The sequence below is a fragment of the Carya illinoinensis genome, chromosome 11 (assembly GCF_018687715.1).
Source record: "Carya illinoinensis cultivar Pawnee chromosome 11, C.illinoinensisPawnee_v1, whole genome shotgun sequence".
Taxonomy (NCBI): domain Eukaryota; kingdom Viridiplantae; phylum Streptophyta; class Magnoliopsida; order Fagales; family Juglandaceae; genus Carya; species Carya illinoinensis.
Window position 1 is genome coordinate 13625730 of NC_056762.1, and position 16462 is coordinate 13642191.

Below are 16462 nucleotides of genomic sequence, written 5' to 3' on the forward strand. Positions count from 1 at the left end.
ACTGTGCCTATTCCAGGGGAATCGTTATCTTAAGGATTTTGACATACGCAAGGAGGCTGGTGGGTCTAACCAACCTGTCCGGAAGGAATACACAGTTCAGGTATCAGAAAACTACCTTGAAATCCATCTGTTTTGGGCTGGGAAAGGGACTTGCTGCATACCTGCTCAAGGTACTTATGGACCTTCAATTTCTGCCATAAGTGCCACCCCAGGTAACGTAGAATTTTTTATGAATATCAAAAGATTAGGTCCTGCTTTTCTCCTTGTGCTGGTAGCATGTTATTGACTACCTTGTTTTTGTATAGATTTTGAACCCACTGTTAGTAATGAACCTCCGAGCAACAAGAAGAATAGGACTGGTCTGATCGTGGGTATTGTTGTTGGTGCTGGAGTTTTAAGCTTTCTCTCTGTTTTCGTGGTTTTCTATTTTGTTAAAAGAAGAAAACAGCTTCCACTCAATGATGATGAAGGTAAGCCAGAAGCCAGAATATGATTTGTGATAGCTGTCAAATTTCTTACAGTCAGTCTTATGTATTCAAAAACTGCAACTTTTGCCTACGTGTGATTCTATATATTTATGATTGAGATGGTCTCTGCATGCTGCATAGAGTGTCAAGCACAAAACGTGGTGTGTCATGAAACATTTATGTACAAACAACAGTTACATCAAAGCATTTTTGCCAGAACATTTTTTGTGTTTTTTCTTTTTTGTAATACAAACACACATATGCAATTACAAATCACCAAGAGGTAGGCCTAAACATAAGTTATTGTGGCAATGAAGCTTTGGTGTATAGTCAACTTCCCATATATTCTTACTACCATATCTTCCCCCAATCTTCAGTCCAACAACATTCTGGACAAAGCTTATTGCTTGCTGATACTTAAGAAGAGGAGACTCTCGATTTAACATGAAAAAGTTTTGTTGTATTTTTCGCTTGCAAATCACTCATGCTATTTAATTATTTGACAATGGCTTCAAAGTCACAGCTTGTTTATGTTGAAATTGCAGAGCTCTTAGGAATAGATGCCAGACCTTTCACTTTCAGCTATGCTGAACTAAAGACAGCTACAGAAGATTTTAATCCTGCTAATAAGCTTGGAGAGGGAGGATTTGGACCTGTCTATAAGGTAAGCCCTTCTCTAATCAAGGACGCAAAGTGTCTGAGCCTATGTCAGTGTTTTAGAGTTGGCTATCTGATACAAGTCTAGAGCTACTCTATACATCTATTTGAGTTTCCAAGCAGTAACGACAGTTTGCAACATTACCCTTTTTCTTTTTATTTCTTTGTTAGTCCTTATATTTTTCCTTTTATTCTATTTATTAGTTTGTGTTAGAGGATATGTTTGTAATTAGTATAAGTGTGTGAGGGTATAAGTGTCAAGTGTATGTAGTGTATATATATATATATATATGTTTGTACATCAATTAAATTAGAGTGAAGTATTTTTCCTCCATATACGTCTACATGGTATCAGAGCTGTTGTTTGAGGTGCTGGTGGTTTTTTATGAGCTTTATGATCAGTTTGTGGGGGTTGGTGGAAGTGTTTTCAGCGGCCCATAGCTCTTTGAAGTGTTTTCCAGCCACTTTCCGGCGGCGTCTCCTGTACTGGGCACTAAGGGTAGACTCGCCAGCCTTTTCTGTGGTTACCGGCATAGTCAAATCCGCCGGGAAAGGCCTCCATCGCTGGCCAAAGGTTGAAGTTCGGGGCTGTTTGGTTTCAGGTACAAGCTGTCCAATCTTGAGTTTGAATAGCCAAAACTTGGATTAAGAGTGTATTCCTATCTGGAATAACACCTGTTTGGTAACAGGTACAAGGTATTCCTATTTGGAATACCACCTGTTGGTAACAGGTACAAGGTAAATCCAACTTACCTTATCCTTGGTTAGGAATAACCTATTCCCGTTTCAGATTAGTTTTTTGAAGCTAGTATTGCCGAAACCCGATACAGGCCGAAATTCATCCGAAACAGGCCGGTTCAGGCCGAAACAGTCCAAAACAAATCCGAAACAGACTGAAAAGGCCCGATTTCTGCTCATACAGACCGAAATTTTGTTCTTAGAGTTGTTTTTCAGGTACTTGGGCTAAGTTTCTACATTTCCAGATTGTGTTTCTTGGATTTTTCAAGTTGAATTGTGTTTTTTTCTAAGATATTGTGTGGAGTTACAATCTCCCAGTTCAGTAGTGATATTTGCCAAGAAGTGATTGGTATATCAGAGGATGAGTATGATAAGCTTTTGGGTCGCATATGAGTTTCAACGTTCGTATGTCTTGCCTCATCCACTCAAGATCCGTGGATCATTGATTCAGGAGCTAATGAACATCTTACTGGTCAGTCCTCTATCTTATCTAAGTTAGATACTCTGACATCTCCAAGAAGTGTTACTCTCGCTAATGGTTCTCTCGCTAAAGTTATAGGCATTGGATCCACTAAGCTCATTGACTCCATATCCTTGTCATCTATTTTATATGCTCCTAGTTGTCCCTTTAATTTGCTGTCCATCAGTAAAATTACTCAAAGTCTTCAATGTTTAGATACCTTTTATCCCTCTTCATGTGTTTCAGGATCTCAAGACAGAAAACAAGATTGGTACGGGGCATGAAGCCGGTGGCTTGTATTATCTTGATGTTAAACAATCACTCACTCAAGCCCTTACATCCTCTTCATCATCTGCTTATGAATGGCATTTTGGTCACCCCCCTCTTTTTCTTTTGAAGCGTTAGGTCAAGAATTTAGGAAATGTGTCTCTCGCTTCTTGTGAAGTATGTCAAATTAGTAAACATCATCGTGTATCATTTATACCTCGAATTGATAAAAGAGCCTCGAGTCCTTTTGAATTGGTTCACTCTAATATATGGGGACAAATCAACATTGAATCAAACACATTTCAGTATTTTGTCACATTTATTGATGACTACTCTCGTGTGACATGAGTGTTTATGATGAAGGCAAGATCTGAACTTCTTTCTATATTCAAAGTGTTTTGGAAAGAAATTAAAACTTAATTTAATAAAAGGGTTTAGGTTTTGCGTTCTGATAATGCTAGAGAGTATCTATCTAGTGCCTTCGCTACACCCCAACAGAATGGGGTGGCTGAACGCAAAAATTGTCATTTGTTAGATGTAACCCGAGCACTTTTACTGCACATGCATGTTCCTAAACGATTTTGGAGTGATGGTGTTCTTACTACTTGTTACCTTATTAACCGTATGCCTTCATCAGTTCTCAATGGTTCCTCTTCTTTTTCCATCTTGTTTCCTTCATCTCCACCATTTATCCTTCCTCCAAAAATCTTTGGGTGTGTTTGCTATGTTCATAACCTTGGCCCGAGTTTTGATAAGCTTGATCCTCGTTCTACCAAGTGTTTTTTGTTGTTTACTCTCGGACTCAAGAAGGATATTTTGAGTCCATACCCTATTTCTCGGACACAGCCTCGAGTGTTGAGTATGATCCTCTATCATTACCTACTCTTACACTTTCTCCTCCTGTCGTTGGTCCTCCACCTTCACCCTCTCCCCTAGTTCCTTTATAGGTTTACTCGCGTTGTTCACGGCTGCCGACTTCCATGCCCTCACCAACCATGTCTCCATCTTCGGATCCTACGTTACCTAGTGCTTCAAACTCTCCACCTATTGTTCTCCACAAAGATACTCGATCTTGTGTTACTCGACATTCAATTAGTCAATTTGTCTCATATCATACTCTATCTCCTCCATTCTCATGCTTTACCTCTCAACTTTCAAAACTTTTTGTTCCTAAGACAGTTCAGGATGCTTTATCCGATCCGGGATGGAGGATAGCTATGAAAAATGAAATGGATGCCCTTCATCATAATGAGACATGGGAACTTATTCCTCTACCACCTGGTAAGCAGCCTATTGGCTGTAAATGGGTATATATAATCAAATTTCATCCTGAAAAACCATTTGGTTGCTAAGGGTTACACTCGAACATATGGCATTGATTACGAGGAGACTTTCTCTGCAGTTGCCAAAATCTCCTCCGTTCGAGTGTTGATCTCTCTTGCTGCTAATTTAGATTGGCCTTTATTTCAGCTGGATGTTAAGAATGCATTTCTACATGGTGACTTGCATCGCATCACATTTAGAAGGCTTTATCTATTTCTTTTACTACCAATGCACATGCCTATTTCCTTATAGTTGGCCATAGTGAAACTTGAAAGACATTTAAAGTTATTAATAAAATATAGAAGTAGATTCATCGTACATTTAAGTCTGATCGCAAGAAAATCTTTTTAAGTCTCAGTCTATTAAGCTGTGTACTCAATATAAAATCTTCACTAATATACTGAAACCAGCGTAACTAATAGAGTGCAGTCATTCTGAATTGATCTCAATCATTACGGACAGTAAGTGACTTAGAGACATGACTTTAACCTTAGGAGCCTATGACATATGATTGAAGTATCGTCATAATATCTGCATTCAAATACAGCACTCAGTCTGCGAAACGGTATACACAGCTGAATGGTAGTATAAAATAATCAAGCTGAGATTACAGATTGAAGCCCCTCTGATCAACAATTTGGACTATATGGTCAATTTGATTGGACAGATGTATTGTTTTGAATGATGCTACAATGCAATGCTTAAATGTAACATAATTTTTATCCTTTGAATTGCATTGGAAGCCCTACTCAAACAATATCTTTAAAAAATATGTATAATATCTATCTTTTTTTAAAGTCATTCTATTATGTTTCAAATGCCAGTTCTAGAATCGCTTGTCATAACTATGCCTGTTCAAAATGCTACCCAAACCATTTGAACTATGAAACACATTTCTCAAAGTCAACACATGATTTCTATTCTGTTTGGAACGTTATATAAACATATCTTTTTCTCAAGACCCAGATATATTTTTTGAATAGATTGAGAGCAATGGGGTCCTTTATATGGAAATTAGAGTGAGAGAAGGAGTGAAACACGTTTTCCCATTGATGTTAACATGTGTGGGAACTTCTGAGATCAGCCAGAACTTGTAAGGTTTGTCAATTGTTCACCTTCTTAGTTTCTAGTTTCTCTTGAAACTTATAAAAATCCCAAAAGCACTCATATGGAGATCAAATTTCTGAAAATGCGACATGTTGAAGTCAGCAGGACTCCAAAGTGTTGGTGTGCTTGATGAGTGCACTGTAGCTTTAGCGTGTGATATCAAGTTAAATGAAGCAAGGATCATAGGGTTGTTGATCTATGAACAAGCACCAGCATAATGATCTGAATCAGTCAGTTAGGCTATTTGTGAGTTATGCAAAACTTGTATACATGTTCTTTCTAGTACTGATATAATAATGTATGAGATGGACTGGGTTGCGTGCTTTTGTTAAATTTGTATTTCTATATTTATTGATTCTCTCTTGAGAATAGTCATGTTTTAAAAGAATAAATAAAATGTTAATATTGAATAAGACCTATTCAATCCCTGAAAGTTCAAACTACACATGCTCTGAATTATGGTTTTTGTCCCTCTTTAATGGCCATGAAGTTGACTTTTCCATGCAACTTGTTATTACGCTCAAACTGCCACTACCAAATGACAAAAGCATTGTTAAACGAGTCCATTATATTCCAGAATATTTTAATTTACTTTCTTTCTTTTCAGCTTAGTGCATTCTCTTTCATTTAAGAAGCCAAACATTGAAAGATGGAAGCGTAGCCTTGGCAAACGTTTTATTAAAAATAACCTAATTTGAGCAAATGTTTATAAATGGTGATGGATTAGAAGAATAATTTATTGGACGCATGATGTAAGGAGTCTCACTTTAAAGAAATTAAGTTAAAAAGTTTGAATGGACGACTCCAGAAATTGAATTTATTCAAGGATGGTGTAAAGGAACTTTACAAAGATTGTTGAAATGGAATGGTAAAGAGGAAGTCATCTGTGGCTGATGTTTATATGGTTTGATTGCAATTGGAATCATCATATGGGAAATTACATGATGAAGATTTTAAACATTTTGTGTGCTAACATTTGGTGAGAATGTAGATTTAAAATATTGGTATTTGGCGATAATGAGTTGTTTTGTTTCATGCTACTAGGGTCTAGGAGCATCAGATAATGAGTTCATTTTTTGTTTCTTCTATAAATTTTATGGCATGTTGCCTGGTCTATGTAAGGGGATCCAGAAACGATCTTTTTAGTATTTTATAGTGTTCTGTAAGTATCATGTGCATCAATGGAGGAGAAAACACTCAAGAGAAGAAAGCTTTTGGTATTTAAATATTGGAGCTATGCAACATATGAAAAGCATTTTAGCTCTCAGAAGAACATTTATGGGGTAGTCTTCTTATCCACTTTATGTTCAATTTTCTTCTAACAAAAATTAAAAAAAATAAAACAAAGGGGTAGTCTTGCCATCCCTGCCCGATGCTTTTCCATTGAATGGTATATGATTCATAAATTGAGAACAATTAGACTGGACATAAAATTTCATGGGGAAAATAATCAGAATGCACCTAAGTTTCTGATTTTTATCCTTATAAATTATATGTCTAAGTAGATACCATGTGACTTTGTAGTGTCAATGAGCCGTCAATTAGCCACTAGGTGTAGATTGCATCTATTTAAGCCATTGTCTCCAATCAGCCAGACTACAATTTTCTGTTGAAATTAATAGACCAAAATCATCTGCAGGTGGGCAATTTTTTCTCGTTTAACGTTTTCTTTTAAAACTTTTGTGCTGAGTAGGGAACACTTAGTGATGGCAGAGTAATTGCCGTGAAACAACTGTCCGTAGCATCACATCAAGGAAAGAGCCAGTTCATAACAGAAATTGCTACTATATCTGCTGTGCAACACCGTAACCTTGTGAAACTGTACGGATGTTGCATTGAGGGAGATAAACGGCTCCTTGTTTATGAGTTTCTGGAGAATAGAAGTCTTGATCAGGCATTATTTGGTATGTGAATGCATCTTTGCTCTTTGTGTATAAACACACATGATCTGCGTATATGTGCCAGGTATCTTATGTAGATTGAATTTATATGCTTACATGGGGCAGGAAAGAGAAGTTTGAATCTCAACTGGTCAACACGCCATGATGTATGCTTGGGTGTTGCAAGAGGTTTAGCATATCTACACGAGGAGTCACAGGTTCGAATTATACACAGAGATGTGAAGGCCAGTAATATCCTGCTTGACTCTCAGCTCATCCCCAAAATATCAGACTTTGGCTTGGCCAAGCTTTATGATGATAAAAAGACCCACATAAGCACGCGTGTTGCAGGGACTATGTATGATTCTGAAAGCTTTAGCAAGTCACATTACTCATCTATCTGAACTGTATGATCTTTTATGCATTGTAGGACTAAATTGGATCATTTTTTTCATTGTAGTGGGTATCTTGCCCCAGAGTATGCCATGCGTGGGCACCTTACAGAGAAGGCTGATGTGTTTGCCTTTGGTGTTGTTGCTTTGGAGGTTGTTAGCGGAAGGACAAATTCTGACTCAAGCTTGGAAGAACAAAAGATGTATCTACTTGAATGGGTATGAACAACTTCACCTGCTCCATATGCACAATTGTTATCTTTCTTTAATGAGATGAATTTCACTCCTTTGAAAAGTTCCAGTATTATTTATCTGTCTCTTGGTATGGGTTTGGGGTTCATGACAGCCGTGACCATCCACAAATCTATAATATTTTGCTTCTGCCAAAAATTGAAGTAAGATTAGATTATATCAAGAGAAGATTTGGGAGGTCCCATTGAAGCAGAATAATTTTTAACCGCTTGTATATAGCATCTGAAAATGAGTCCCTTAATAGGAAATGAAATGAGTCTACTCAGCCAAAACTCCCCTATAAAGACACTTCTTGTGTGACCACTAGGTAATGGCATCTTTCAAATTCATTTTCGTAACTCAAGCTAAGATGCAAGTTATATTTTGTTTTCCCTTTCTATATATATATATATATATATATATTTGTATTCGATGATACAGATTTTCAAAGTTTACACCAACTTTCTTTGCTAGAATATGGAAGTGTCAAAATGGGGTCATCATTATGCATACGTCATTGTACATATTATGAAGATATGGATTGATTTTTTAGAATCACAAAATGAGCTTGTACAAGAGTTACAGAAAACAATTGGATTTAAGTAGATCTTCTACAACACATAATTGGTTTCATCAAAACAACTAGAATTCCCACTACCACCACCTTTATAATATATTCTGAATCCAGATAACATATCTTTCTCAGGCTTGGCACCTACATGAAAACAACTGTGAAGTTGATCTTGTGGACTCTACATTATTAGAATACAATGAAGAAGAAGTAAAGCGCTTGATAGGAATATCCCTTTTGTGCACTCAAGCATCCCCAGCATTACGACCAACAATGTCACGTGTGGTGGCAATGCTTTCAGGAGATACTGAGGTGAGCTCTGTAACTTCAAGGCCTGGATATTTGACCGACTGGAAATTTGATGACATTACCAGCGCAATGAGTGACATTGCAACTAAAGGAAATGATACAAGCTATTTCAACTCATCAGCAAGTACAAGTATGGTGGGTGCTGCAGAGAATTCCCCTGTAAAAGTTACTAAACCCACGCTCCCTGACACTATTAACGAGGGTAGGTGAAACTGGTCTTTGTTCATATTCTTGTGCCTTTTATGCCTCTGGGTGATAAAAGGAATAATATGCAATTATGTGTATGTAAATCTACTTTATTGTAAAACAAATTTTCTTTCTCACTTTTTCTTCGATGTTTGGCACCTTTCTTACATGTTAGGACAGGGGCATGGTATTATTTAAGAACAATAATAAAATATAGAGATTTACTTTTAAGTTTTTTCACTTGAGGAATTTACTTTATTGCAAGTTAATTTTAAATTTGTTTCTATCATCTTCAAGTGCTTGCAAAAATATAAGACAAACTAGAGCATTGTTTGCTGAAAACTACTTAAGTAGGACTTGAGCTCCCATCTGATTTATTTCTTGAAGTGAAATATTGTAAGTGCTCTGATTCTTCACACCAGGTTTTTCTTGTAAACTTTCACATTAGGGTTGAAAGTCCACGTTTTATAGAATGGAATGGGGTTCTATTTAACGTCTCAAGGGTTCTTGTAGTTTGTATGGAGGGGTTGTGAAAGAAATGGAATGAACGGAACTGTTCAATTCATAAATGGAAGGAGGGAATAATTGGAATGGAATGGGGTTCTATTCTGTATCTGAAGTGGGTGGAACGATTTACTGTTGTGAAATTTCGTTTCCATCCCTCGAATAAAGTTACACGTAAAAGGGAGAGGGAAAAATGACCGAGTTATGTATTAGGTAAATGCCATAGCCGACATGGGTGGAAGTTGAATACTCATCATATAGGTTTGGTTGTACGGTTGAGAGCCTTGGGAGTGGAAAGTTACATGATAGTGAGATGACTCGGAATTAAGTTTTAGCGAGTTTGAAAGAGATCTAGGCATTTAAATTGCTTACTATCAATGTTTTGAATACCGTATCGGATGGTTTATCAGTTAAGACACTGGAACAAACTATTTGAGTACCGATACCGTTTCGGAATAATTGATATATAAATAAATTATATGTATAAATATATATATAGAAATTATATTATAAATTAATAATAGTTTATATATGAATAATTTATACATAAATATATATATATAAATTATAAATAATCTGGTATGAATTGGAGGTCAAAAAATAAGCTTGTAGTCTGAAAAAATGAAAAAAAAAAAAAAAGTGAAGGCCGAAATACCTGTCGGTACGTAGGTCGGTACAGGCCGAAATATTAGCTGGTACGACTGATACTGGTCGGTATTCAGATCAGTATAAAATAGGTACAATACCTATATCGGGCCAGTGGCCGGTACGACATATTCCAACCATACTGGCCGGTACGGTACGGTATTTAAAACCATGCTTACAATGAGTGTTTTGGTCATTTTACTTATTAATCTAATCACTTTAAGAAATATAATGATTAAAATATCCCATGTTTTATACTAAATGAAGACTCCAGGATCCTAATATGAGACTGTTAATTCAATCTACAAACAAATAGGGTAGCATTTATAATCATATTTGAATCCTAGCATAGAGATCAGACGACCAAATGATGTTTTAAGAAGGTTATTCTAGCATAGGTAGAGTTTAGACACTAGTACCTGCTAGGGCTGTAAATGAACCAATTTGTTCGATAGCTCGCTCAGTACTTGTTCGGTTAAACTCGAATCGAACTCGACTCGTAAAAAAAAAAAAAAAAACTCGTTCGTTAAAACAGATATCCGCTCGATTTGTAAATAACACATACTTGACAAAACTTGACTCGACTTGACTAAGGCTCGTTTAGGCTTGCTCGTTTATACTCGAGTCAACTCGTTAGCTCAACTGGATTAAAACCCATTCATATATTGATAAATATATACATACACCTATGCATTTATATATGTATTAGCTAATAATATAAACATACCACTTTTATAATTAAATATATAATATGTATTCTAATTACTTATGTCTATATAGTAAATATACTTCATAGGTATATTTTATAATTTGTATAATAATTAGTTGATAAAATTTAATACTTGCATATACTAGTATGTGGGAACCATATATGAAATAGATATATTCTATTATATTAAGTGTATGTATTAATAATATATGTGGGTATATAATATATTGTTATTTTAGATAAATATCAACTAGTTAGATATTAATTATTTATAAATTTTTTAAAATTTTATAATTTAATAGAGGTTCTACTTGTTAGTTGTATAAATTTAATATTAATTATTTTTTATTTATTTATTTAATTTATTAATTATTAAATTTTATTAAAAAAAAAAACAATTCAAGCTCGAGCTCGACTCGAGTTGAGATTTTAGCTTATCGAGTCGAGCTCGAACAAAGAATTAAAAAAAATCTCGAGCTCGAGCTCGAGTATTTTGAGTCGAGCCGAGTTCGGCAAAGCTCGACTCGGCTCGATTACAGCCCTAGTACCTACAATAGGAATGCTAAAGGCTGCAATAGAAACTGCAAGCTCAAAGTACTTATAAACTATCCCAAAATGCACAAAAAAAAAATAAAAAATAAAAAATAAAAAACCTCAAAATCCAAGAATAGTTCTTAACTACTCAAAAACTAATGCAAAACCGAAGATTATGATTATCTAGGTTAGAAAATCAATTTTGAAGTGTTTGGCAGTGTGTATTACCTGCAAAACTAATCATTTATGCGGCTTTGCCCATATCTTAGCTTCTGCTCATTGTGTGACCGTTACCTAATGCTCATTGTGGTTCACATTCCTCTAAACTTTGGATACTTATTCCAAATCTCTTTAAAAGCACACATTAGGTTGAAAACTTGAAAGTGTTTACTCATATGAGATATAGTTATGATCCTAAATTAACGTTGTTTCAGAGTCAATGGCACCATATGTTGGCCTCTTTGTTTGTTGTGCCACTTTTATGCCATTTAACCTGTGAGTACTTACAAAATGTGCCTTTAATGAATGTCTTGGGTGATTCAAGCTAGATTTACCAATGGCAAGTAATACAACATGTTGGTATAGTTTCTGATACCAATAATCACCTCCTTCGTTGATTAAGCTAGTATCCATGATAGAAGAGAACTATATTAGGAGTACCCCTAGTTTAGAATGATTCTGATGCTTAAATTTTAGAGACCCTTAATGGAAAAAACTTTGTGAGCAAGGACAACGAAACAGGGGTTCAAGAAGATTTTGACCTTGTTTATAGTGGAGGATTCTTCACTGTTTAAGGTGTCCTCATGCACATTGGTGCCTATGCTGGTAGCATTAAACGTTTCTTTCATTCGCCCCCGTTTGGAGTTATTTGCGTGGGAAATATAGCAGCTCAATTTGTCTCATTAACTACTTGTACTCCGCACGACCTTAATCTTAAATGCTCTCTTATCATTTGGCCTTAGCGCACTAAATTCACTTGTCTTACTTATCATAAATGTTCTTTTCATCCTACGTAGAGAGAGAGAGAGAGAGAGAGAGAGAGAGAGAGAGAGAGAGAGAGAGAGAACGAACGTTTGCATGTCTTTATCGTCGTTGTTGCTGGCAAGTTATCCATTTTATTTTCAGGTTTGTGTGCCCCATTTATCCAACATAACTTATTCTACGTAATAATGTTACTTGGTAATCTAAAATTTAGTGATGATTCTCTTGACTTGACACCATCATGTGATGACATGTAATTTATTAAAAAAAATTAAAAAACCAAACACAAAAGGGCGGAGCAAATTTTGAGTTTTAGTTTTTCTATTTTTGTATTTTCAGATGCCCTTTGACTTTGAATATAATTGTTTGTAGTTTTTTAATAAATCACCTGAGACTATGCGGTGCTTACATCAAGAAGATCATTTCAACGGTAAGTTTGAGTAACCCAGTAGGACAATGCTAGGGATCCCCCAGCGGGATCCCGTTAACTTGTCCAGTTGAAGCCTTTTTTTTTTTTTTTTGAATTTTGTTTTTACACAAAGATTAAGAAAATTATATTTAATTATATTGTGAATTTTATTCATTTTTTAAAAATATTTAAAAATGTTAAAAAAATTATATGAAAAAAATAAAAAATAAAAACACTTTTTAAATATTTTTCTCAAATTATTTTTTTAACACTTTTAAATATTTTGAAAAAATGAATAAAATTCACAATATAATTAAACAACATTTTCTTAATTTTTCTGTAAAAAAAATTCAAAAAAAAAAAAAAGCTTGAGCGGGAAGTGGGACAAATGAACGGGATCCCCGAGCGGGATCCCTATCATTTTCTAACCCCAGTAATAGTGCTCTATTAACTAATATATCTTACAATACATGTTAGTTAATAAGTAATGCTAGATATAGTCATAAAATATGCAAGCGTTGCACTCCTTTTAAAAAAAAATGTATAGTCTATTATTAAAAAATTAAGTTTTTTAATATGAGTTCTATATTTACTTACTTTTTTCAGAGGAGTGCACAACATTTGCTCCACTCATGACTGCAAATATCATTTCTCTTAGTTAATAGCATATATAATATTTTATATGTTGTCAATGGTCATTGGTCATGGATACTTGTAAGCACTTAGGTATATTACAGAGATATACTCAAATATTTTAATTAAGTCTAGTAAATTAAAGTGTATATTATTACCATTGTTCAATGATAAAAATATGACTTAATGCTTAATAGTTCATATCCTATCTTAAAACTCTTAACATTTAATATTTTGTACAATCTAAACATAAATAATTAGATTAAAAGAAGATTCCATAATTAATTATATAACTAGTTAAAACTCATTCTAAAAAATTATTTAAAAAATTTATATATTTAGCTTAATTAATTCAATCAAGTTTAGGGTGAAAAATTCTTACCATTGGACCTGATTGAAATTTGAGATTTTATATACTGACAGATTGAGACTAACCAGTCTCCTAATTGGTCTAGTCCAATTCAACAAAAACTGGTCGTCCGATCGATTTTAACAATCAGACCAAAATCTTACCGCCCTAATAGTACTTCCAATACTTGCACTTTTCCTCAAATGCTTTAGCGGGAGGCACCGCTAGCCTTTTTTCTTTTCTTTTTTTCCTTTTTTTAATGATTAAGAAAAAATTGTTTAATATTATTATAAATTTTTTAAAAATATTTAGAACTATTAAAAAATGATTTAAAAAAAAAAAACAAAAAAAAATTGCCTAACGGTGGCTCTAGTACTATCCTTTATGTGGTCTTCAAAGCATACCGACTTGTTCAATTTTTTACCTAGGGAATATTCCATTATTACCTCCAAATTTTTCGGACCTTTATTTATTTTTTTTTTTCCCACTCTCACGTTCCACACCCAACCTCAACTACAAATCCATCCAACATTTAGAAGTTGTGTGCACTGCGTAAGGGCAACCATTTTCTACCATTACGTTCCACATCCAACATTTTGCTTCTAAATCCATTGAGTTTTATGCATTTCTTGGTTTATTTCCATGTGTTGATCGGTAATTGAAGTCCTTTTTTGCATTCCCTCTTTTCCCAAGTTGAAATGTTTGACAAAAATCATGAAAGAAATTTTAAAACTCAATTTTTTTTTGGGGGGGGGGAAGAGGGGGGGGGGGGGGGGGGAGACTCCAAATCTAATGTTTTAGATAGACACAGTTGGGATTAAATGGTTTCATCTTTTGAATGGTACTATTTTTTAAATCTATTTGAAAATAAGAAAAAGTTACAAAATTGTGAAACTTCTCATCTAATCCAAGTTTAGGCCTTTAGGATGAAGAACTTGTGTATAATTTTTGGATTGAGTACGTCTATGTACAATCCTTATTGGGGGCCTGCGTGCGCACGAAATGGATCTTTTTATAATTTTTCCTACAATTTTGATTAAATGTCATAAATTCTCCTAAGTCTATTTTTCCACTCCCCAGCAATTCTCTAGCAGTTCATCTCTCTCCTTCAATAGAACTCTCTTGACTAAACTTTCTCCAGTGTCTTTCTTGTCCAACGTCGTTGGCCACCTCCACCACCATCGGCCTCCACCACTGGCTTCCTCGTGTATCACTCCATAAGCAACAAGTGACTTTCTTCACAGCTCTTTTTGATTTGAGCTCCGTCCTCCATAGTCAGCGTTACTTCTCCTTTCTCATTGTTGGCCGTCGACCACGTAAAACATTTGAACCTTCATTTTTTTGTTAATTTTTTTTCATTTCTTTTATTCGGTAGATTTATATATTAGGAATCCAAAAGTGGTTGGGTGAAGCATGAATCCAAGTCTGGTGAACCTTTATTTTTATTTATTTTTTTATTTTTTTGTGCATTTCCTTTGGTTCGGTAGATTTATATATATAGTATATAATGAAATATTATTCGGTAAATTTATAAGGGCGTTGTGATTTTATATGGACACAAAAGTTGTTGGGTGAAGCATGAATCCAAGTGTTTTATTCCCATGACATGATCTACAATCTCATTTCAATTCTTATTCATATGCAATTAGATAGATTTTTATGCATATGCAACTAATTTTTTCTCCTCTTTATTGTTATAAAGAGATTGTGTGTGGAAGAAATAGAACCCACAAATTTTTTTTGTGATGAGCAAGATGGAAAGAAATAGCAAAAGTAATCAAACAAACGAGGTGACTAAACCCACCTTATCTACTAGGCAATCACTGTTTTCTCTTAAAAACAATACTTATCTGAATACCCCAAATATGAGAGAAACATGTAGATGAAGAGGTATTAGAGCTAACGTCAGGAAATGCTAATGATGAGGAGGTTTTAGAGCTAATGTCAAGCTCTAATGCTGATGAAGAGGGGTTCGAGCCAATGTCAGGCTCTAATGCTGATGAGGAGGTGTTAGAGCCAACGTCAGGGAATGATGAGGAGGAGGTTTCAGAGCCAATGACTGGGATGTTATTTAAAACTAGATAGGAACTTCTTGAGTACTATAAGAAATATGGAAAACAGGTGGGGTTTGGCATAATGACCCTACAAAATAAAAGGGATCAAGATAGAAGTGTTAGATATATAACACTTGGTTGTACAAAAGGTGGAAAAGCAAAGAATCATACTACCAATCTCGCTAAATCACATTCGATAATGAAGACTAATTGTAAGGTGAGGTGAATATTAATGCAATCTTGTTTGGTGGGGTGTTACTCATAAATACTGTTAAGAATGCACACAAACGTGGACAAAGTCCAAGAAATCCAAGGTCTTTTAAATGTAATCAAGCTATTGATGATTATGTCAAGAGGTAGCTAGACATTAATAACAACGCAGTCATATATATGGCTAAAAGTTTCAGCGCATAAGTTGTCGATGCTAGTGGATTCAAAAAACTTTCATTTATTGAAAAAGATGCACAAAATTATACTAACAAAGTCCGATGCCTTATACTTGGCAAAGGAGGTGCTAATGCACTTCGTGGATATTTTGAGAGATTGCAGTATAAGAATGAGAGTTTTTACTCGTTGATGGATTTGTATGATGATGGAAGATTAAAACATATTTTTTGGGTCGATACACGCAGCAGAGCAACGTATGGGTATTTTGGGGGCATTGTGACATTTGATACAACGTACCTAACAAATCTATGCAATGATGTTAACTATCATGAACAGTCCATATTGTTCGGAGCAGGTTTGATAGCAATTAAAAATGTTGAAACCTTTATATGGTTATACTTGGTTGAAATGCATGGATAGGAAAGCTACAAAAGCTATCATCACCGATCAAGACACATCACCGATCAAGACAGGGCCATGAAGATGCTATCAGAATAGTTTTTCTGATACATATATTGTTTGTGGTTGTGAAAACTATCTGAGAAGTTAGGTTCACATTCTCAATAAAACCATGGTTTGAAGATTGCATTGCATAGATGTGTTCATAATTGTCAAACTCCCAAAGAGTTTGAAAACTAGTGGGAGGTCATGTTTCTTGATACTTACAAT

The 16462-nt window shown here is 34.9% G+C and overlaps 1 protein-coding gene across 5 annotated transcripts in view; it reads left to right on the forward strand.

Annotated features, from left to right (window-relative positions):
• LOC122280917 (probable LRR receptor-like serine/threonine-protein kinase At1g56140) overlaps positions 1 to 8819 on the forward strand; it is a 73645-nt gene extending 64826 nt beyond the window's left edge. For all 5 annotated transcript variants that reach the window (XM_043092041.1, XM_043092040.1, XM_043092042.1 and 2 more), the window contains 7 exons: positions 17 to 212; positions 306 to 470; positions 1013 to 1131; positions 6713 to 6923; positions 7026 to 7257; positions 7360 to 7510; positions 8229 to 8819. In XM_043092041.1, coding sequence (XP_042947975.1) covers positions 17 to 212; positions 306 to 470; positions 1013 to 1131; positions 6713 to 6923; positions 7026 to 7257; positions 7360 to 7510; positions 8229 to 8612 — 1458 coding nt within the window. In that variant the 3' untranslated portion in view covers positions 8613 to 8819. The remainder of the gene's footprint in view (positions 1 to 16; positions 213 to 305; positions 471 to 1012; positions 1132 to 6712; positions 6924 to 7025; positions 7258 to 7359; positions 7511 to 8228) is intronic.
• The last annotated feature ends 7643 nt before the right edge of the window (positions 8820 to 16462 follow it).